The sequence below is a fragment of the Ambystoma mexicanum genome, chromosome 3q (assembly GCF_040938575.1).
Source record: "Ambystoma mexicanum isolate Mex_15411 chromosome 3q, UKY_AmexF1_1, whole genome shotgun sequence".
NCBI lineage: Eukaryota > Metazoa > Chordata > Amphibia > Caudata > Ambystomatidae > Ambystoma > Ambystoma mexicanum.
This window is the reverse complement of record NC_090926.1, coordinates 1,172,488,719-1,172,510,674: the sequence shown is the minus strand read 5'-3', so window position 1 is coordinate 1,172,510,674 and position 21,956 is coordinate 1,172,488,719. Positions and strand designations below refer to the sequence as shown.

Genomic DNA, 21,956 nt, shown 5'->3' with positions numbered 1-21,956 from the left:
CTCCCACTTGACTCCGGCCTTTAATAAATGGACCAAGGGTAGAGTGACCTCTGCGTAGTCCTCAATGAACTTCAGAATGTTTTATTTTTTTTTAAAGTTTATTGGTTGAAACAACTTCAACCTTAACGAAACATGTATAAAAAAAATCAGAATAAATAAAAAAGAACATGTACAAAAGTAATAAATGAATAAGGTGGTCAAGTGCAAGAATAATGGCATGCACACAATTAGATAAAGCAACATTGTGATTAGTCCTCAATTATACTAACAAAAAAAACGATGTCCTCAACCCATAAATCGATGGGTTTGTGGATAAAAGAAACCAGCAATTCATGATGCAATTAAGATTCGAAACTATATAGGAGAAGTGTAATTCAGTTCAAATGATTTCCTATCATTTAAGTTCAGGCTGTCAATAAAAGTGACTACTGAGACAATCGTTGACGCTTGCATACCCTCAATGAATTTTATCGATATTTTGATTCTTTTCATTTGTGGAATATGATAGTCTGCTTGTACCCTCTGGTGAATCCTGAGGAAATCGGTTTATGGAACATATGATTGGATAGCCAAGATAGCTAGTCTTAAACCTCTCTAAGGCAACCCCATTCACGGAGCAGCTTAATTTCGTTTTACATGGTTGCCTTGCAAACGACATTAGCTGAGTTTTTTTTAAAAAAAAAATGTTTCTTTTTTATTGGAATTTTTATTTTGAGATTTACAATTGCAAAGCCTTCAAAAGACGACCTAGTCCTGTTTGGGTGCAATCCAGTAGCACAAAGCCTACATCCCTGCCTTAAGCCTTTGCTTATGGATATCTTTTCAGATAGACTTCTTTCCATGCTTAATCTAACTTGTACATTGGTGTCGTGCAATTTGATGATTAGTTTCAACAAGTCCTCTGCGATACCCCACTTCCTTAATTTTACCCAGAGTCTGGGTCTAGAAACAGTATCAATGGTATTAGACATGTCTAAGGTTGCCAAATGTATGACAAAGTATTTGCCTCGATTGACTAGATCCTGAAGACCGCTCAGTACATATCCGTTCAGGTTTGTACCGTGGTTTTTACGGAAGCCAGTTTGAAATGGTGATTTTGCTTTGGGCCCAATTTTCCAGATGTTTTAGCACCAGACTAGCAAAAATGTTGCTGTCTGCATCCAAGATGGAAATGGGTCGATAGTTTTTGGCATCAGATCTGCTGCCCTTTTTATACATCGGAATGATGTAGGCAGTTCGCCACGTTGATGGATAAAGACCTGCTTTCAGGATCCCTGCCCACTCTATCATGGCTCCCGTGAACAGGCTGATGTTTTATTTGGGACAGGAGCTCTAGAATTGCTTGTTCTTTTAATGGCCTCCAACACATCAAGCGTGTCAAAAGTAATAGCACTCACAATAGCACCCACAATCTCACTGTGAGCAATGTTACATCTTTCTAGATTATGTTCATCAATAGTTGGATCCCCCTCACTGCTATACATTGCTCTAAAAAGCCAAACCCAATCCCCTTCCAAGACAGCATTAATGGTGTTTTCTCCACTACCTTTGTTTTGGCTATTCATTTAGGACCAGAAGGAACATGAGATTGCAGCGTTTCTTCTGGGCGGTAGTGCTACTTCTCTCTTGAGGTAAGTTTGGAGGGTAGTTTCCCTGGGGCAGTACTTACTTGATTGCTCCCCACTGCCCCCTTGGGCCGGGGGAGTGTGTACATTTATTTGTTTATAGTGTGCCCAAGCCTGCAGGCATCAGGGTGCAACATTTAGATAGACAAAGAGTGAACGGGACAAACGTGAAACAGAAATTGAATCCTGCTTAAGCCACCAAATTATTTAAAAATGGTGGTCTTCAGAACCTTGCTGAAGGCACTGCTGTTGCCTTCTAATTCGATAGCAACCGGTAGGTCATTCTATGCTTTAGCAGTCTTTGCAGGGAACGATCTACCCAGCCCATTTGAGCGTCTGAATGATGTGCTAGTGATCTGACCCAGGGTTTCTGAGCGCAGAGATCTACCTGGTACGTACTGGGAAATGAGAGCTTTCAAGTATGATGGGGCAGACCCATGGAGACGGCGGTGGATAATAGTCACGGATTTCAAAATAATCTGTTCCTTCATTGCCAGCCAATGCCAAATTCTTCTCAAATGAGTTTGCCCCATGGTTTCTTTTTAATGATTCATACTGCGCTGTTCTGTATTGTTTGGCATCTCGCCAAGCAAGAACTGTTGACTCCGATCAGCAGCACATTGCCATAGTCGGGCCTTGGGAGGATAGTTGCTCTAGCAATGGTCGTGCATTTTTTTTGACAGTCTGAAGTGGCTGAGTAGTCGAGGTGGTATTGGCAGCTCTTGTTTATTTGGTTCACATGTGATTCTCCGTTTAAGGAACCCTCCAATGAAATGCTTAGTGTTTTTACCGTGTCCTGAACCAGGATGACACATTCCTTGATATGGAAGTTTTTATTTTCCGGGCTAAGTTTAGCGCGGCACTGCCAAGTGCCAAAGATAGTATTTGTTTTACTGCCATTTAGGCACATCCAATTTGTAGTTATCCTGGACTCCACGATGTTGTAGTCTGCCGGTGATTGCTAGCATCCCGCTCATACTCGCCACTCAGTTCCAGTGCCAGCTGAGTATCATCAGCATCATTTGTAAAGAAAACTCTGGTACCCTCGAGGAGGGAGCAGAGTGGTCTGAGGTATAGGTTAAACAGCACAGGGGAAAGACTGGCCTTGATGGGTGCCAAGGGGGGGAGGGGTAGGGGGCCTTGCCCCAGTGACTTTTGGACCATCAATTGGATAAGAATGATTGGAACCATTTTACTGTCCCTGTTGTGCAGTTACCCTCTTGCTCCAAGGACGATAAGAGCTTTTCATGTTCAAGCAAGTCGAAGGCTGTGTATAAATCTAGTAAGGCCAGCATACACAATTTACCCATGTCCGTGATGCGTAGCCTGTGGATCTTTATGTCAATAAGAGCTGTCTCGGTACTGTGTGCAGGCCTGAACCCTGATTGATGTTTATGTAAGATGTTATTAGCTTCAATAAAAACTTGCAGCTGTACCGTGGCACACTTATCTGGGATTTTCAATAGGAAATTGCAATTGGTAATGGCATAAATTCCGTGGGTCTAATCCAGATTTCTTAACTAGTGGGGCTACTGTGACTGTATTGATGGATTCCGGAACATAGTTGTCTCTGAAAGAGCCGTTTACCAAATGCGTAAGGAATGGGGGGAAGAGGTCATGATATTTCAGTGTTATCCTAGGGGGCAGAATGTTCTATGCACAGGAGGTTTATCTCATAGCGGGCAGTGAAGTCTTCATGTCTCTGGTTGTCCTAGGTGAGAACATGAATCTGTCTACTTCGTGTGACTTATGCTGGACACCAGTGAGGGTTTGTGTCAAAGGAACTTGAGCTTGGGTGACTCTGATAGTTTCCATGGCATTGAGAATGTTTGCCCCGAAAGCATCTTACACCCTTAAGCTGTCCGTTGGGCCAGGGCAGATAGAGCCCTGGGCTTTTCTAGAGACCTCAACATCTCAGTTATATTAATGCATAGAGCGCGACATTCACCCGAGGGTATCTTGGCGCTAGAGAGGGAGGACTATGGAACAAAAGCCAGGCTGTGAGCTAAAACAGGCAGGTTTTTAGCGCTTTCCGGAAGCTGAAGTGGTTAGACAGGTTTTTGACCTTCAGAGGGTGGTCATTCCACAATTGAGCGGCCACAAAGCCGTCCCCCACCAATGCGTGACCTACGGAATGTTGGAACCAACAGCAGGCCAGCCGAGGCTGAACGAAGAGAGTGGGCAGGAAAATATAGAGTAAATTTAGCCTGGAGGTACTCTGCTCCCAGTCCATGCAGTGCCCCGTGTACTATACAAAGAGCCTTAAACTTAATCCGCTGCATTACTGGGAGCCAAAAAAGGGCACATGAGCAATATGAGCCCCATAGGGAGATCCTGTAGCCACCCGGGCGGCAAGATTCTGTAGCCGCTGTAACTGCTGTATCATGCCCCTGGGATGAGCCAGATAAAGATCTGCAGTAATCCAGTCTGCGAGGCACAAGGGCCGCAACCACCGGGGGATTCGGAACAGCTGGTCAGAGGGAGCACCTTCTTTAGGATTTTAAGGTGATGGTGGCCAACTTTACAAACGGAAGACACTTGGTCGTTCACGGACAAAGAAGAGCGGATAACTCCCAGATTCCTCACCTTGGTAACAGGGACAGGAAGGGCGCCAAGAGAGGTAGGCCAGAAGGAAGAAGCCCAAAGAGTGGGATCAGGGGGGGGGGCTCCGACCACCAACACCTCGGTCTTGTCCCCATCCAATTTCAACCAATTCAAGCTCATCCACTCACCCACAGCCGCCAGGCACTGATGAAAGCGGGACGACAGCTCAGTAGGGTCAAGATCAATCCGTATAAAAAACTGGGTGTTGTCCATGTAAGAATAGCACCTGACGCCCAGGGAGCGGATGAGACAAATCAGCGGCCAGATATAAATATTAAAAAGAATGGGCGACAGGGAGCATGGGTGGAGAATGAGGGAATGTGCTTGCCAGTATAGTTCGATGCCGTATTGATTTGGTCATTGATGACATTTTTCTTGGTTTCCATTATATTCAGTTTATACCGTGTACCTCCTTCCATTTGCTCTTATTTTGCAGTGTTAGCTGTTTTAGCCACTTAAGTCCTAGCTGCCTTTTTTTCTTTTTTGAATTGTAAGAATGGGGGAGAAAAATCTTTGGTGCTTTGAATTTGCCCTGACCTTTTTCCACCTAACAGGCGCTATTTGGTCGACCAATTCTTGAATGCTGGAAGCGAAGGTAGAAACTACGGTTTTGTATTTTTCATATTTCCTTTGGTTTTATATAGCGCCTTAAGCAATAACGCTGAACATAAGAATATGAAATTATTGCTTACAACACAAAGTAGTACAACAATTGCAAAAACCCTCATTAATGCGATAACAAAAGGTAGGATCTTAAAGATACCCGAAAAGATGAATACACAGTGATAGAACGAAGAGCAAGTGGGAGTAAGTTTCAATTTAGAGGTGCTAAGAGGGAGAACTGAAGTGAGATTGAGCACAAGGAGGACGTGGAACTGTAAGATAATGAGACGCCGAACGAAGTGAACGAGAAGGAAACAAGTGAAGAAAGATAAGGAGGGGTAAGACCACGAAGCGCTTTAAAGACTAAACATCACAATTTACATTTTAGACAGTGCTGAAAAGAAAGCCACCCAAGTTTAGCCAAAGAAACAGAAATAGAATCACGAGGTGCAAGCAAACAGAGTACGAATAGAGGCATTAAAAAACTGATTTTAATGGAGCTAAACGAGATATAGGAAGTCCAAAAAGTGCAGAAAAGCAATAATAGAAAGCTGTGAAAAGATATTAGAACAGGCTCCAATAACTTTGTGGCTTTAAACGTCATAAAAGGACGAGCTTTGTGGATGTTATGTTGATGAAATCGACAGGAACGAGCAGCTAATGAGATGTGATGCACAAAAGCAAGATCTGAGTAAAAGAAAATGCCTAAGTTACGAGCCACTAATGAGATGGATAACTCTGCCGGAGGAAAGGATATAAAAGAAGGTGAACTAGAGGAAGAAATATTAGAAGCAGGAAAGAAGATAACCCCAGTTTTTGCAGCATTAAGAACTGCAAAGTGATCTGACATCCATGACGGATAGCCAATAAACAGGTGCTAAGTTTAAGATGAATATCATCTGTGAAGTGTGGAAATGAAAGAAAGAGCAGCGTATCACTGTAAAAGTGATGCGAAAACCCAAAAGAATTAACCCCTTCTAGCAAAGAGGTATAAAGGGAGGGGCCAAAAACTGACCCTTGAGGAACACCACAAGTGATTGAGTGTTTCAGAGGAGATACCCGCCTAGGAAACCGAGAAGGTTCTCTGTGATAGATAAGATTGAAACCAAGCTAAAGTAGAACCAGAAAAACCAAAAAACGAGAAATCAGACAGTAGAAGAGTGTGATCAACAGTATCGAACGCAGCAGAAAGATCCAAAAGTATAAGGAGAGAAGACTGTTTAGTTTGATGTGCAGAATGCAAAGAATTCAGGACAGACAAAAGAGCTGTCTCAGTAGAATATCCTGGGCGAACCCCTGATTAGAAATGTGGGAGAACAGAATTACAAGAAATAAAAGTAGAAACCTGAGAGTAAACTATACGTTCGAGAATTGTAGAAAGATAAGGCAAGAGAGATGTAGGACGGAAGTTGGAAGCAGAAGATTTTCCAGGAATCTATTTCAGTTGTCTGTGCCATGAGGGAGTTAACACAGGCGGCTATCTCTGGGGAGGAGATTTACTAAAGTTCCTACTAAAGACCCTTTGATGGCCATTCTGGGCTTTAGGAACTGGGCCTTGAGGCACAATCAGAAAATCAACATGATGGTGGTCCGACCAGATGCAAGCCCAGGATTGGTCTTGTATAGGTGGGAGGGTTGGCGGATAATTTTTCCGGGCCTCTGCCAGACTACCATCCGATTGGGCCGTGTTGGAGCGCGGGTGGAGTACCCTTCTGCTTTCCATTTTGCTTGTTGGCAGGAGGGTACTTTAGGCCACACCTGTCTCCAGATCCAATGGAAAGTGTTTTTACTCCAACCAGGCTTCTGGACCTCCTAGAGGCTGGTGTCCTGTTTGATAATCTAATCCAGGGTCCTGTGCTTGTGAAAATCATGTACCAACTGGGTCAGGATGTATTTGGGGGAGCGCATTGAAATATGTCAGCCAGGAATCTGAGCAAATGCCTGCTTTAATTCCTGCACAATTTCCCTAGGCACATGATCCTCTCCACAATGCAAATTATATGCAGCCTTACGGGTCTCCTGTGGATTTCTGTGTGAGGAGAAATGTTTAAAAGTGGCTGCCTTATATGTGGACCATTTATAATGATCCTGGTCCTCCAGTCCCGCAAAGAAACTACTCTGGTGAGAAAGTCCATGTAGCAAACGCTATACAATTTACATAATTGCTGATCTGTAATGATGCCATCATCTGCTCATAAAGTTTGAGGTGCTCCCATACCGAATACTTGGCATTCACTCTTTAAGACCTCGATTGGTCTTATTGGGTCTTTCACAAAACGTTCCCGGTCTTTCTTCTTCTGCACCAGAGTCCATTTCACCTTATGACTCACTGCTACTGGTACTCCCTTCCCAGTCTTCTAGGAGCTCCCCATCTCTGAGACTGGGAATATACCCAGAACCACGGAGTCAGGACTCCTCTCGCCTGGGCAAATCTGAACCCTCAGGGTCGATCTCCCTGTAATTACTTTTAGGCCAAAGATAGAACCCAGTTTCTGTATCCCTCCTTCCAGGGATTCTGGGGAATTCCCTCCACTCCCTTCCCCTGACTGTACTGTGATTTCTGGAATTTCCCTCCTGGGCTGAAGCTTTGAATATTCTTCACCAGCAAAGCAAGCTAGGTGGTCTCTTTGTATCGTCCTCTTCTGCAAGTCTAACTCCCTGATCTTGTCATCATAAGAGTTTTCCGGGTCCGAATTACTCAGAAGATTCCTTTGGCCTCCCAGGACACCTTAGTCCAGCCACTTTCCCTTCTGTGTGGTAGAGATGACTACTCGTCAATATCAGACAGGGACTAACCTTCTGGATCAGTTGGACTAGGCCTGGATAAGTCGAATTACCTCCTGTTATCCTGTTTTTGATAGGTGGCATGCATGAGGTTTGTTCACTTTAGTACATGGGAGGTTGTAAATGCCTGGCATGAGGCCCCTACTGGGAGGGGCGCCTCACCTTGATCAGTGGGCCTATCTAATATCCTGATTGGTCAGGGTGCCTCAGGGCCTGTTTATAATTTTCTAATTGCTTTGTTAGACTCTCGCACCTGTCTCTTTCCTTATTTCCTGTTGGTATTCTGCAAGCTGGCTTTTTAATTGTGACACTAATGCCTGATTAGCGTCTAGCTCCCTGCTGAGCTACCAACCTATCTTTTGTTTGATGCACCTCACTTTAAAGTAATTCTCTTTCTGAGAGCCTTGTATGCTGCATGCATATTCAAGGTGCTTTTCCTTCGCTGCTAATAGTTTAGCTTCTATTCATATCACTCGCTCTACTAGCTCCTTCCTTTCTTCTCTAATTCTGGTCAGTTCCTGAGGACCTGACTGTCTCTTCTATATCCATTTTCAATTGATGCACCTCCGGGACACCATTCTCCTGATTCAATAGGTATTTTCCTTCACCAGTTGAATTTGCTGTTTTAAAATAGCTACCTGCTGATCTGTCAGTCATTTTGGGAATCAACCTTTTTGATAATTATCTGACTGTTTTCACCTTTTTTGTAATTGAAAGGCCATAATGTCATATAACAACCCTCTATCGTCTACACATTTACCTTATGTTGCAGTGTGCTCAAACTGTCCACATGCTTTTTATGTGCATTTTGCAGTGCAGAAAACTGTTTTTCACACTCTGCACTCTCTTCCTGCTTGGTTTTCAACTAATTTTTGAGTTGTTCAATGGGGGTTTCTTGTTTTAACTCAAAAATATGGTTCTGTTGGGCTTGATCTTCTAACTGTTTAAGTTCTTTCTGCGCCTCATTTAAATTCTCAGTCTGACTCTGTGCACAAGCCTCACTCTTCTACACTCGCTCTTCCACTAACTGCAAATGGAATTATAAATAAGTTGTGACCTGAGACATTTGGGTCTGTTCTTCATGAGTGTTTCCGGTCATATAAAAGGCCTTTAATGCTTTGTGCAATAACCCACCTTCACACCAAATGTCAGTGCTCACTGAGGTGACTGGTTGTACCTTCTAGTTTGCCAGCTCCCGCTTTGCTCTCGCTCTATTCTACTCGAATGAAAAGCTTTGCCAGAAGGTGCTTCCTGGCATCACACATTCTTATGGTAGTCATTTTAAAATGGCTTTTTGCAACTGTTGTAGAACTTTCTCCATGTAGGGGTAAAAATCACCCTTTCCTGCTTGATTTCCTCACAGACGATCTTATTTTTTTTTTTTTACCTGTATACATCATTGGAACTCGGGGGTCAAATCCTCACTGCATTTTAACCAAACAAAGATGACTTTGCTTCCACCTTAATGCAATTGCATCAAAATGATTAGCCTGTCAAAATGCACTTGTGTCCGAAATAGCTACCCGAATCCCAGATGAGCCCCCCCATTTGTAATGGTTTGAGAGGCCACCCTCAACGCAGGGAGTTTTTCCCTCCCCACTAATGGTGTCGCACAACAGAAGGTTTATGTTGGTTCTTTTTATTCATTGCTACTTCAGATGCATATCATGCCCCTTGGATCTCTCACCCTAGCCAAGAACCAGGCGGTGTACAGGAAATATTTAGGTTTATTTAAATTGATTGTTGAAAATATCACGCAAGCTAAACCTGCCACCTTATTTGTGGCCTACAATCAACTGCTTGTTACACATCACACAAATTAATTGAGGAAACGCACAAATCACAATACTTTCTCAATTCAAGAAATAATTGGCGCTGGCCAGTGAACACAATTACAAATGTAGTACTGTGCAATTTTTCTTGCGCGCTTATAAGGCTAGCAGTTTTTAGTTTTACAAATTTGGGCAAATGCATATGGCCATTATTTCACCTACACGTTTTCGCTTTTAAAATAAACAGAGAGTGAAGTTTGTTTTTCAGACCTCCCACCACCTACTTTGGGCTGGGTAGGGGAAGTTTCACAGAACAATTAGGATTATGGAAGAATTTTGGATTTCAGACCCCTCTCCACTGAAAAGCCTGTGTTGGGAGAAGTCGGACTGAAACCCAACCAAGACATCCCACTTCCTAAAGAACAGGACACATAGGATTACCCAATTAAATTAGTCTATAGCTTTCAGCACGCACTGGGAATGTGCTTTGGTAATTTCAAATTTTAACAAAATCACCCCTTAGTGTTCAGCCAAAGGGAATTAAATTAGATATTTTTGTTGAATGGGCGAAGGATCTACAGTTTTTTTTCCCCCAGCCCACTATAAAGGGAAACGATTTAAGGCAAGCAGACTTCCCCCCCACCTTTTGGTTTCCCAGGGCCCAGTAGTACTTACTTTGAAGCCTCTATTTAAAGTTCAGGAAAGTCAGCTGCATGTCAGGGCCCTCTGGAAGCTCTCCACCTTAGTTTGGTCTGCTTTTTATTAGGTCTCCCCAGCAGCAGACTGCTCCAATAGACGGCTCTACCCAAATGCAATTTCTGCAATCTCTCTGTTTCCTTGTTGCTGTCAGATGGTACATTTCAGCAGCTCTCTCCCTTCTTCCTAGATGGGCTTATTTATGAGTCTGGAGCAGACGTATGGCAATTCCCATTTGCAATCCCCATTTGTTCGCATTTCAAATTTTGGCAAAATCTAGTTATGTGGCAAAACCTCATAATTGTACTCACAACTGCTATAGTATATATATCTTGGGATTCAGTTAATCATGGGGAATTAAATAAAATGACAGCCAGGTCTGCACCATTTGCCATTTTTCTGCTATTTTCACAAAAAGTATAATCATAAAAAAAATGCAATTTATTCCCCATATTCCTGATTTCACCCTCCACCCGTTCACCAACTCCAAAATGTGTAACATCAGATAAGCCGGAAACCCATTTTAGATGGCCATTACAGTTCATGGAGTCATAGGTGGATACATTTTAGATCTCCAAAACCACTTGGGAATGATCTAAAAAGTGAAACACGAAAAAAGGAAATCCGACTAATGGATGCTGGAGAAAAAGGCCTACGTTATAATAGTCCTCTGAAATTAATTTTAAATCTGTATGTTCAGCTAATGGGAGCTCTGCTTCATCCAGCCATTCGTCTCTGGGCCAGCCTGTGACCAGCGTTTTTATGAGTCTCTTTGAAGTTGGAGTTTGAGCTTCCCTTAATGGTAGTCCCTGTTTTCACGCCTCCTTGTCACATTTTGATCATGCTTCAGCCAAAAGAAATTGTCCTCCAGAGATAGCAAGTCTAAAGACACTTTGTTTCCACACCTTCCAGAGGCCACACTTTATTGCAGTTGTAAAATAGCTTGTGTGTTGGGGCAGCAGGGTGGAGGGGTGTAAACCAGGCTTTCCAGTGGGGGTGTTCTTTGTGACCTGTGTCCCACAGCCAGCGAAAGGGTTTGCCTCTGACCTAAATGTCTGCTGGTATTTTGTATGGGAATCATAATATCCATATTTTTTGTCAACGCACACGTTGTCTTTTCCCTGACATTTTTATGTTAGCAAGGGTACATTTTTCTCATTTAAACTGCAAAGACTCATGCAAAGCAGTTAGTGTGTCAGTGTTTACAAATCCTGTTTTTTCATGTGAAAGGGATCTTTTGAATTGCTCCTTCCTTTGTGGATTAAAATGCTGTTTTTTCCTTTGGTAATGACAGGTAGGGCTTTTTCTATTCTAGGGAATTTTTATAGCAGCCACACACCCGCAGGTCTCAGTTTTACATGGCCCTTCAGTTTTCACTTGCAACCACACATGCAAAGCCGTTTTTGTGTCTGTGTTGAAAAATCCTGTTTTTCATGTTTAAACCTTCAGTTTGGGGCCTTTGATAGCACCCCACTTGTGATTATGTTGGTCACTGGGTTGTTGGTTCTTTTCTGAAACTCGGAAGAAAATGTTTGCGGCCCTCGTTACTTGGTCAAGAGGGATTTGTTGTGATTGTATCCTCTTTGCTTTGTTACAGCAGTCCTACAGATAGATTTTTTTTTAAAGTGATATTTTACACCCTAATTTTTTCAAATTGGGAGTAAAATAAAAATGTAGGGAGTAAAAAGAAGTCTCGCACCCAATGGGAGTATTTTATTAGTGAATAAAATGTATTCTAAAGGTAAAATGGAAATGTTTTGTAACTAATATTTCATTGCATAACACATTCCTGCACATTAAAAAGACATAGCTGTACCTCTTCAGGAAGTTATAATAGAAGTTTCTTTCTGTGTTTCTACCGGTCCAAACATATCCATGGTTGTGCGGGGATGAAAGCTGGGAACATGTTTTTTCCTATTTTTGTTGGGAGTATTTGTCTATTCTTCAGGAGTAAAAGTGGTTGACACACCACTTATCTGTAGGGCTGCCTGGAAGTGTGGCATTTTGTACCTAGTTGCTACAGACCAACCAAAGCTGTGCCACGGGACTTGACGGATATCTGAGCATAGAATCAAATTTCCCTATCTTTTAACAGCTCTATTATTTGGGATTTTATTGGGTTGTCAAACATGTGGTTATGTCCATAAATGAAAGACAACTGTAAGAAAAGGCACAAGCTCCCTAAAGAACCATTTCAGTTAAATATACATTTCTTTAAAAAAAAGTAACGTGGGAGGGCTGGGGTTGGATACAGATGGGGAGAGGAGAAAGTGGAAGACCAAGTGGTATATGGGGAAGGCTGTCTTCCACCCCTCCTTCTGCAATTAAAGGAAAGCGATGGTATGTGTTCAAAGAAAACTTGGGTCGAAGAATTTGGCAAAAGGTGGATCTACCAAAGATGATATATGTAATATGTCTGAGACACACAATGCAACCCACCTAGCCTTCCATGTGTCTGTATTTCCACCAAGTCCCTGCTCTGGTCTTCGTTCATCTTTACAACTTTTGTTGACTTTTTTTAGGTTATAAACATCATGAACTTTGTCCTACTTCATGAAGCTACTGTACTGTTAGCTTACTTTGTAATTTTCCCAGTTGAATACAGACTGTCTGTCAAAGTATAATCTGCATTCTTGGAGGATCGTTTCTAGATATTGTGCAAAATTTGGATTTAGGACTTTAGATGGTACCTCATGTGTTAGATTTTATTATTTGATATGGCAAAATCTGCTTTTATATGGATTAATTCAGCGAATTGCTTGAAGGTGTAGCAACTTTGTGTGTAAACCACAACTACATTGTTTTCTGTTTTTATTTTAGGAGCCTAATCCTACTAAAGCCACATTGGCTAAAATTGTGCCAACTCCCAACAATGGATCTGCAGAGCTGGTCTCTCTACACCGTGACAAGGTATGACATTTAGGATGAGCATTCTTGTGTCAAGCAAGATGCTGAGCGTACTGTGTTCTGGCACGTTGCCTGGCCAACATCTTGAAGCCATAAAACAGATCAAGGACTTCTACTGTAAGTCGAATTGTTAAAAAGAATGGGATACTTTCTTCACAATGAGTTTTTTTTTTTTTACATGAACCTGCTTTAGCATTAGGAAGTGTATGGATCGAAGCGACAAGAGGACCAGCACTAGGTAAGGGCAGACAGCAGCCATTTCCGCTTAGCCGATCTCGAGACTCTAGCAGGACTGCTTCATGCCATAAATCCCTTTGTCCTTTCTGCTGCCTCTTTTATTATGGTATTTAGTTGTATTGTATTGAATTTATATAGCCCTTTACTCCAAAGTGCTTTACATGAGAACAGATAAACATACAGCAAGCATAAGATGACAATTGAACCACAACCTGATAACAGCATAAAGAATGATACAATATTACAGCGGAGAGGAGGGTGTAGTAGGGGGGAGGTGAACAAGGGAGTGGTAGGTGATAGAGGAGTTAAGGACGGGGGGAAAGAGCAGGAATGGGAGGGAAGAAGGGTGGAGAAAGTGAGACAAGAGTCAAGCAGGGGAAGGGAGGAAGGGGATAGGAGGGATGGAGAGGGTAAGGAAGAGGAGGAGTATGAGGCAAGGGTAAAGTGGGAAGGGAGGAGGTAGAGAAGGTGGGGTGCTAGGAAGAGGTAAGATTTTAGAGAGGAGCAAAAGGAAGGGTAGGAGGAAGAAGAGCGGATGTGAAGGGGAGGTGGTTCCAGTGGAAAGGAGCTGGAAGGCGTGCAAGGAGGCGCAGGGCAGAGGGCGCAGGGCGGAGGGTGGAGGTTAGGAAAAGATTAGCAGAGCGGAGAGGACGAGAAGGGGTGTGAAAGGAAAGAAGGGAGGAGAGGTAAGGGGGAGCAAGATCATAGAGGGATTTGAAAACAAGACAGAGGAACTTGAACTTGAGTTGGGAGTGGAAAGAGAGCCAAACTAGAGAGCTGAGGGAGGAGGACATGGAGTCAAGAGGTGAGAGAAGGCATAGGGAGCGGATGGCATAGTTGTAGATGGATTTAAGAGGGGAGAGATGGGAGGTGGAGAGTCTGAAGAGAAGGGAGGAACAGTAAGAGTCTGGAGAAGAGGAGGGAAGTAATTAAAAGTTTAGTGGCGTGAAAGGTAAAGGGGGTCGAATTTTACGAATGCTATAGAGGTGAAAGCGACAGGATTTAGCAGTGAGAGAAATGTGGTGCGATAGAGAGAAGTGAGGGTCAAGGTGGAGACCAAGGTTGCGGGAGTGGGGAGAGGAGGAGAGCTGGGCGGGGGGAAAGGGAATGAAGGGGGGAAGGGAGGGAGGAGGAACAGTGATGGCAGGGAATAAAAGGAGTTCAGTTTTATCAGTGTTCAGATTTATTTATTGAGTGCAGACCTAGCTTTGAGAAGTAACAGAGCGCATAAGAGGTATACAACTGTACAGATATACAGTGGGGGGGGTAGGATACAGAGGGACACAGATGAGGGTTACAGCTGTACAGGGTGGCAGGGAGGAGAGGGGTGGACAGCATCTAGCAAATCGGGTGGCGTCGAGGGCGACATTATGACCTAGGTGTTGCGGAGGGAGAGACTCCTTGAAGAGGTGGGTCTTGAGTTATTTTCTGAATTCTAGGAGCATGGGGGCAAGTCTGATGCTGACCAGGGCCTTGAGGACCTACCATGAATTCTCACCCCCCACCATCACCACAAGGCCCTGGCGAATTATTCCATGCAGCCCTGCATAGCTGTCTGTTTATAAAAGTGCATTTAATTGGTAAAAGCTTTAAATTAGTCGTGCATACAGCGGACTGAGTAGTTGGTGGGGATGGCTCATACGACTGACCTATCGTCTCCAACTTGTTTTCCTAGCATGGGTTGACATTAAGATTGGATAAGCAGGAGCTTAAAGCAGCTCCTAATTATCCAGAATTAACCAGTGATCAAGCGCTACCATGGCGGGACAAGGAGTTAGTACATAGCGTTCCACAAATGTAACTTGCACATAATATAAGAACCTATAATTTTGCTTATTGTTTTAACACCTTATTCCTTAAGTGGTATATAGAGGGGTCCTAATGTTTGTTTATAGATTGTCCCAAACACACAAAGTTAAATCCACATAGATGTGTGTTCGGCATTGGTTGGTCTGGGGAGTCAAAAGAAGCTCCTGGTGCCTGTTGGTGTCAAGCTAACCAGGCTTCTCGGCTATAAGCAGGAGCTAAATAGCTCTCAGCTCCCCTACATTTGGAACCCGTCCTAGAATGTGTGAATGGTGGGTAATAAAAAAAGTAATAATAGCAATTGCATCTGAAAGCCCTGACGCAACCTCAGCTAACTGCTCAGATCCTCATTCTCTCAAGACAATTAAACTGAGTGACATAATGAGCTCCACTTACTCCCAAGTCCCAGCCCCTTTCTCACATCCTTCTGGGCTGTCAGTCCAATGGGCTGGGCCAGAGCTTTATGCACATCCAAGAATCCCTACCTTAAAATTAGTTGCGTCAAATGACAGGTGTGACCAGCTCCATTGGGCTCTTTCCAACCAGATCTACTTTCAGGCCATGCATTTGGCAGACTAGCTCAATGTGGGAGCTGATACTCGGCCAGTCGTCGTGGTTTTTACGATAGTGGGAGCTCAAGGAGACATCGGCTCAATCAATCTACTCTTGAAGGTACTCAGTGATGGACCTTTTTTGCAAAGCTTCAGATTCAGAAATGTCAGGTCTATGCATCCTGGATGAGGTTGGCATCAGCCTGTCCTGGGGGCAGGGGGAGACCATATGCAAATCGGGATTGGTTCCACCCCAAAGGGGGCAGTTCAACACAAACAGCATGTTTATATTCCTCCTGCATGAGACCACACACCACCAGGCAAATGATGACGGTCTGGGTGGTTGCCTAGAGCGATGTTAGAGGTTACGATTAATTCTAAAGCTCCCATCCATCCCCTGCTTTTATTTTGCTGTTCTCTAGGCAACATTGTCTTTCCTTTTCTGTTTAGGAGCATTGAGAGTTGAGGCGAGTCTTGCGGTTCTTACTTTTCAGCCTTAGGGGCCTGCAGAAATTCTGAACAAATGCCGTTTTTCCACAGAACACCCACTCTTATCGAGGCAACTTAATGGGATCGTGCAATTATATCTTGCCATAAAAAGCCTCCTATTTGGGATTTGAATGTGGTTCTGGTGGCCACACTCTGCAATTCTTTTGACCCTTTAGCATCAATTTAGATCAGGTTAGTCACTCTGAAAACCGTCTTTCTGTTGTTTGTCAGCTAGCCGTATCAGTGAGATTCAGCCACTGGCAGCTGCAGAGCCTTAGGCTTCTGAAACGACAAGGTACATTTAAGGACATATTCCTCCTTTTTGCTTAAACTTGTTTAACCTTTCACATTGATCAGGAGGAGGTTTTGCCCACCTTTTTCCCATCTTCACAACTGGAGAGTGAAGAAGTGCTTCACTGCTCAGAAGGCAGGAGGGCTCTCGCGTTTTACTTGGACCGTTCCAGAAAGTCAGACCATCTCTTACCTTTTGGAGGGCACAATCCAGGAAGTCAAAGTTCTAAAATTTTTATTGTATTGTGGGCTGTATTTTAGAGGCTTGCAAAGCTCACAGCAAGCTTTTGATGAAGGGGCTGCACGCACATACAGTGAGAGGTAAGGCTAGAACTTTTCATTCAAACGTGCCATAGGTAGTGGTGTAACACAAAATATGGGGCCCACATGTGATCCATGCTGAGGGCAAATGCCAAGCTCGGCAATAAAACACGGGCTGCAGAACACTCTGTGCCGACCTGAACCACCACACATGCACAATGCTAATGATCATGCTGCTGCATGGCCATGCCGCACACTGCACTATGTGAAAGATGTGCAAGTATCAGGAAGCTTACATGATCATTTGTATGCATACTTGTTCTACATGCTACAAAACGGGAAGCTTACATGATCATTTGTATGCATACTTATTCTACAAGCTACAAAACGGGAAGCTTACATGATCATTTGTATGCATACTTGTTCTACAAGCTACAAAACGGGAAGCTTACATGATCATTTGTATGCATACTTATTCTACAAGCTACAAAGCTATGTCCCATGCCAATGAGCACTATATAAAAGTTATTACTGTGATTTATTTGGACCTTTTGCCATTCAGTTGATCTACCCTGTAAAAGTGCCTTCCAGGGTTCTTCATATTGTAACTGATGTCTGGAAAATTCCTGCAGGAAGAAGATGGAGAGGAGGTTCTTTCCTTCGAGTTTCAGAAGATTAAGTATTGCTATGAAAGAGACGAGCGCAAAGCCTTCACCCCTGTGGCATTTCCTGTTGAATATCCCCTCTCACACTACCAGAATGCCAAAGGCTACCAGGAGGATACTGACTTCCAAGCTGCAAAGAAGAAGTATGGGCTGAACAAGTGAGTGTTACTTTTTTGTCATAAATCTTGATTTTAAAAACAAATTAGTTAGCCCATTTTAAAATTCTTTTAAATGCACTTCTCAGCATTTTACACCCGTCCACACACACGTACACTGCTATTAGTTTTTGCGTTTCTTCTGAATGTGTTTTTTGAGTGCCTACCGTTGTGCCAAGTAAAACTTCTGTTGTGCATAAATACTTTTAGAAAGGTGATTTCTTAGCAGAACAATGCGTACTTTGATGCACATCAGTGTGGCCAAGGGCTCCTAAATTGGTGCTTTGCCTACCAATTTATACAAACGCACTGTTGACACAATCAAAACTAAGGTGCAGCTAGGGTCTGTGACGTATCGGGGGGTTTCGTCACTTTTCCCCAAAGGGGCGCCTTTCCTTGTGAGGCTAGGGAGTGAGCCACTACGCAACATTCCCCATAGCCAGTCTGCGGGATTAAAATATCACTAGAATCAGAAAACAGGATAGAAATGAGGTTTCTAAACTGCCTTTCATTCCACCTATGCCACCACTTTCCCTTTTTAAATGATTTCTCTTCCTGGGCCCGGACACTGCATTTCCATCTCGGTATGAATGCAATCTAAAAAATAGAAAATTCCAACTCACTGTTTTCTCTATGAATCAAACACGCATTCCTGTGTTTTTTTATTTTCTGAAACACTTATTATGTGATGGTTATGTGGTTGAAGGAAGAGGTATGCTGGGATTGAATTTCCTTCCAGTACTTGTGATCTGAATACATTCCTATGGATAATCCACAGTCTGTATCATGTATGTCTAATTTTCTCCAAAGCTAGTTCAAGAGCATGTGAAATGTTGTCTTCGATGGAAAGGTACATCCAAGTATTTTTCTTACTCGCATGAAAATCGTTTTAATGCAGAAAATATATTCTGCTGTGGTAGTATTAATCGAACTGCTCGAGGTTTATCCTAGATTAATTATGGTATTGCCTGTAAACCAGCATGCACTTGCAATTTCCCTGAAAGATGAGCACCATGTGCTGTGTTTTAGAACAAACCATTGCACTCATTTGGGTATAAGTGAGCGTGGACCCGTTAAAATGCTGACTAGCTGGTTTCTATTCAGATAGTCCTGCAACGTATTTTGTTTGCACTGTCATCACACTTTTTCTAACAAAAGGAGAGGAGGCAGGCATTGTAATGTTGTGAGCTACTTCAAATGTGAATAGAGTTCATCTGTTGACTCAAACCTTTTTTTGTTTGTTGTACTTTGAAAGCTTGTGTTTTCATTTTGGAGTTTTGACCACATAGTTGTTTGTCGTTAAACATATAATGAATAGCCTGTGGGTATACTAGTACAGTGAACCTATTTCACCTCAGTAATGTGTTTGAAGCCAAAAACCAGAATAGACCTATGTAGAAAAGGTTTTCAGAGATTGTGCGTAATTTCTCTGTATGCTAAAAAAAATCCAAGGTCTGATAAACGCAGTGCTCAGTCGTCTTAAACCTGTTTTAGGCTCTCCCAGTTTGCCAGATAATAGAATGGTGACTCTCAAACTGTCATTGTTTTATACTGAGAACTTTAGCCACTTGTCCACATAACCTCCCTAAAACCTAGCTATCTACAGAGGTTTCTCCCTTTCTTCCACATAGTATACTGTATATAAACTGCATATATAGCTGCATATATTGTCATTTTATTGTAAACTGACACTGTAATATGTACTGTGATTTGTAACATATTTAACCAAGCATAGGCGCCCAGATGCATCGGGCTAGGCACGCTATATAAGTAAATAAACTAAAAGCTGAATGGGTGGGTAGACTGGGGGAGGGGGGAAGAGGATCGCACTGCACGGAAAGTACTGCAGCTTCCACGAGCAAGAAAACTGAGCTGCGTAATATCAATACAGTTTCTTGAAGATCAGAGATCCTGACTGGTGGTGCTGACTGGAGATCCATAAATAACGGGTGAACAAAGGATAGTACTTTCTGATTGGGCAGTAATCTCAATCTTCTTGGCCGGGGGGTGCGTGAGGTGGCACAAGTGGAGCACGTGAGGTGGTTTGTGGACAAGGTTAGCAGGGGCGATCCCAGTAACGTAAAATCAATCAAAATGTCCTGCAGCGACTGCCGCTGTGGAGGAACACAGAGCACATTAGCCTCAATGGAGCAGCGTATGCGTTTAAATGCATCTGCGAGGCATGGCTTTACCCTCTCGTCTGTCCCCACGAAGGGGAGACTCCATCCTGGACCGGGCTGGATGCAACGCTGCAGGGAGATGTGCCCGCAGTGCAAGATTCCGGAGTGAAGCAGCATAGTGATTCCGGAGAAGTGCGGCCAGGCGGGCTGTCATCTCCTGCAGTTGCACGATCCGAAGTGTGCCACAGATGTATTAGTACGGACCGCACTTATGGGTGGATTGGCTGACAGGCAGCTGGGCCCGGTGGAGGTCCTGATTATGATGAAGGGGTTGTGACGGACTAGTGGTAGGCGCGTAGTATTACATTTTTTGTTTTCGATTCTCAAAAAGGGACATCGACAGGGCATGCCAGTAATACTATCCCTAGTGTGACGTCTCCTGTACCCATGGTCCTTCACGCGTCGAGGTCCCGCAGATTGATTTTTCCGCCATCCTAGTCGGACACAAGTTGCAGAGTATCTTCTTCTGGCCAACGTCATTATTTATGAAAAGTTTCAATTCAGAACTTCTTCCTATCCTTTAGACGGCCGTACACCGCAAGATCTCCGGCAACGGCAAGACCATTAGTCGACGACGACTCACCCGTCTCTACGAATTTGTCTGCAGCCAACTAGGCCCCAACAGCCCCGGCTCTGCTATTCCTCCTTTTACATAACTGAGCTGCCATATTTCCATACTATGGAAAACACATCATTTAAATGTTGTCCTTCCTGTAACAGCAAGTTTCCCTGTTTCCCTGTAAGGATTCACACAGGCTCTGCACCGGAACGCTGAGGCCGTCATGGATGTTGAGGGAGCCTCCGGTGATGGCAGCATCAGTGTCCTAAGTGATGCCGAGGGCAATTGGGACCCAACGGATTCCCACATGCGAGCCCCCGACTCCAACAGACATGCCGGAGATTCGGCTATGGAGACGACACTGGGCGGCTTAAGCACCCACACTAAACACACCCCTCATGGCCAACAATCGACTATGTCGTGGGAAGGTCTAAAAAATCCATATCCTCCTTGCCAATGGTTTTACCACATGACAGGCCCCTAAAACAGACGCCGAAGTCTGTTCCGACACCGCAAGCAAATCCGACAAGTAATCGGGTACTGGTGACGGCACGTCGAAAGATGCGTCGACTGCTCTTGCTAATTATTAAAAAATAAGAGAACACATTAAGAAACGTGTCCCAGACACACTCCTCAAATCTGAAACAAATCTGAAACATCTGAAACATCGAAAACCGCCAAATCTTCGATGCCCATCCTCAATCACTGGTTACAAAGCATAAAAACACTCTGCCCCTAGTGTCGCCCTCTGAGGGGGTAATGCACCACAAACAGCCCCCTGCACCAGAGCCTTTACCTGCCCCTTTTCCCACAGTGTTGCCAAGCTCCACTGAATGCACTCCAGAACAGTTTGATAGAGTAATGAGGAGAATGTCTAGCTTTGTTAACCTTTTTGATCAACACCCTGAACAACTTACCCCCTCAAAGCGAAGCATCTAATAAGCAGCCTAAAAGACCATGCGTAGACGTGACACAGCCTAGTCCTGACAACCTATACTATTTTGACACTAGAGGTTCGCAGGACCCTGGCTCAATAGCAGCCCAAGGGGGCATAGATGATACAGACCAATATGGGGATTATGATGATTACGTGTACATCATTCAATCTCCAGACCATATTGACCAACCTGTGGCTGATTCTCTTGTGGAAACAAGCTGCAGTATAATCTTCTTTTAAAAGCTGCAGAACTTTTTAAAATCGATACCCTGGAGGCTCAAGTCGACAGTTTGTAGAGGACATCTTGTGGGATAAGAGATGTGCAGCACAGTTCGTTCCACTGCTCCAATCTATCCAAAGGTGCATTCAGCCTTCTTGGTTTACCTCCAACCTGACCAGGGTAGTCAACCCTTACATTGAGAAAGTGTTTACACAAGCCCCGTCGGACCCATTGCACATCGGGGTCCGCTAAAGCCCGACTCGCATGGTGACCGCCACAAGGAAAAAAGCAGACAAACCTTTAGCCTCTGCCGAAGCCACTCCAGACAAGAAGAGCAAAACGATGTACACACTGGGCAGGAAAGTAGCTTCCTCGGCTGCTTACTAAGTAAGGATAGCCAACAACACTACGCTCCTGGCGAGTTGTAATTGCCACAAGTGGGATGAGATCGCACAACAAATACTCTTCCCCGGATCCCCTAAAAACACAGCTTTTAAAAAACAGTAGGTAAACTGGTGGCAAGCTGCATCCTGAAAAATAATCTGGACGCAGCAGGTGATGCAGGCGGATAGTAGCTGAGGGTACCCCCATTAAACGCCATGCATGGCTACGTC

General features: G+C 43.7%; 1 protein-coding gene across 1 annotated transcript in view; it reads left to right on the top strand.

The window, feature by feature from the left end:
- ATP13A1 (ATPase 13A1) overlaps positions 1-21,956 on the top strand; it is a 547,512-nt gene that overhangs the window by 10,087 nt on the left and 515,469 nt on the right. The window contains exons 2-3 of the mRNA XM_069604021.1: positions 12,905-12,994; positions 17,259-17,449. Coding sequence (XP_069460122.1) covers positions 12,905-12,994; positions 17,259-17,449 — 281 coding nt within the window. The remainder of the gene's footprint in view (positions 1-12,904; positions 12,995-17,258; positions 17,450-21,956) is intronic.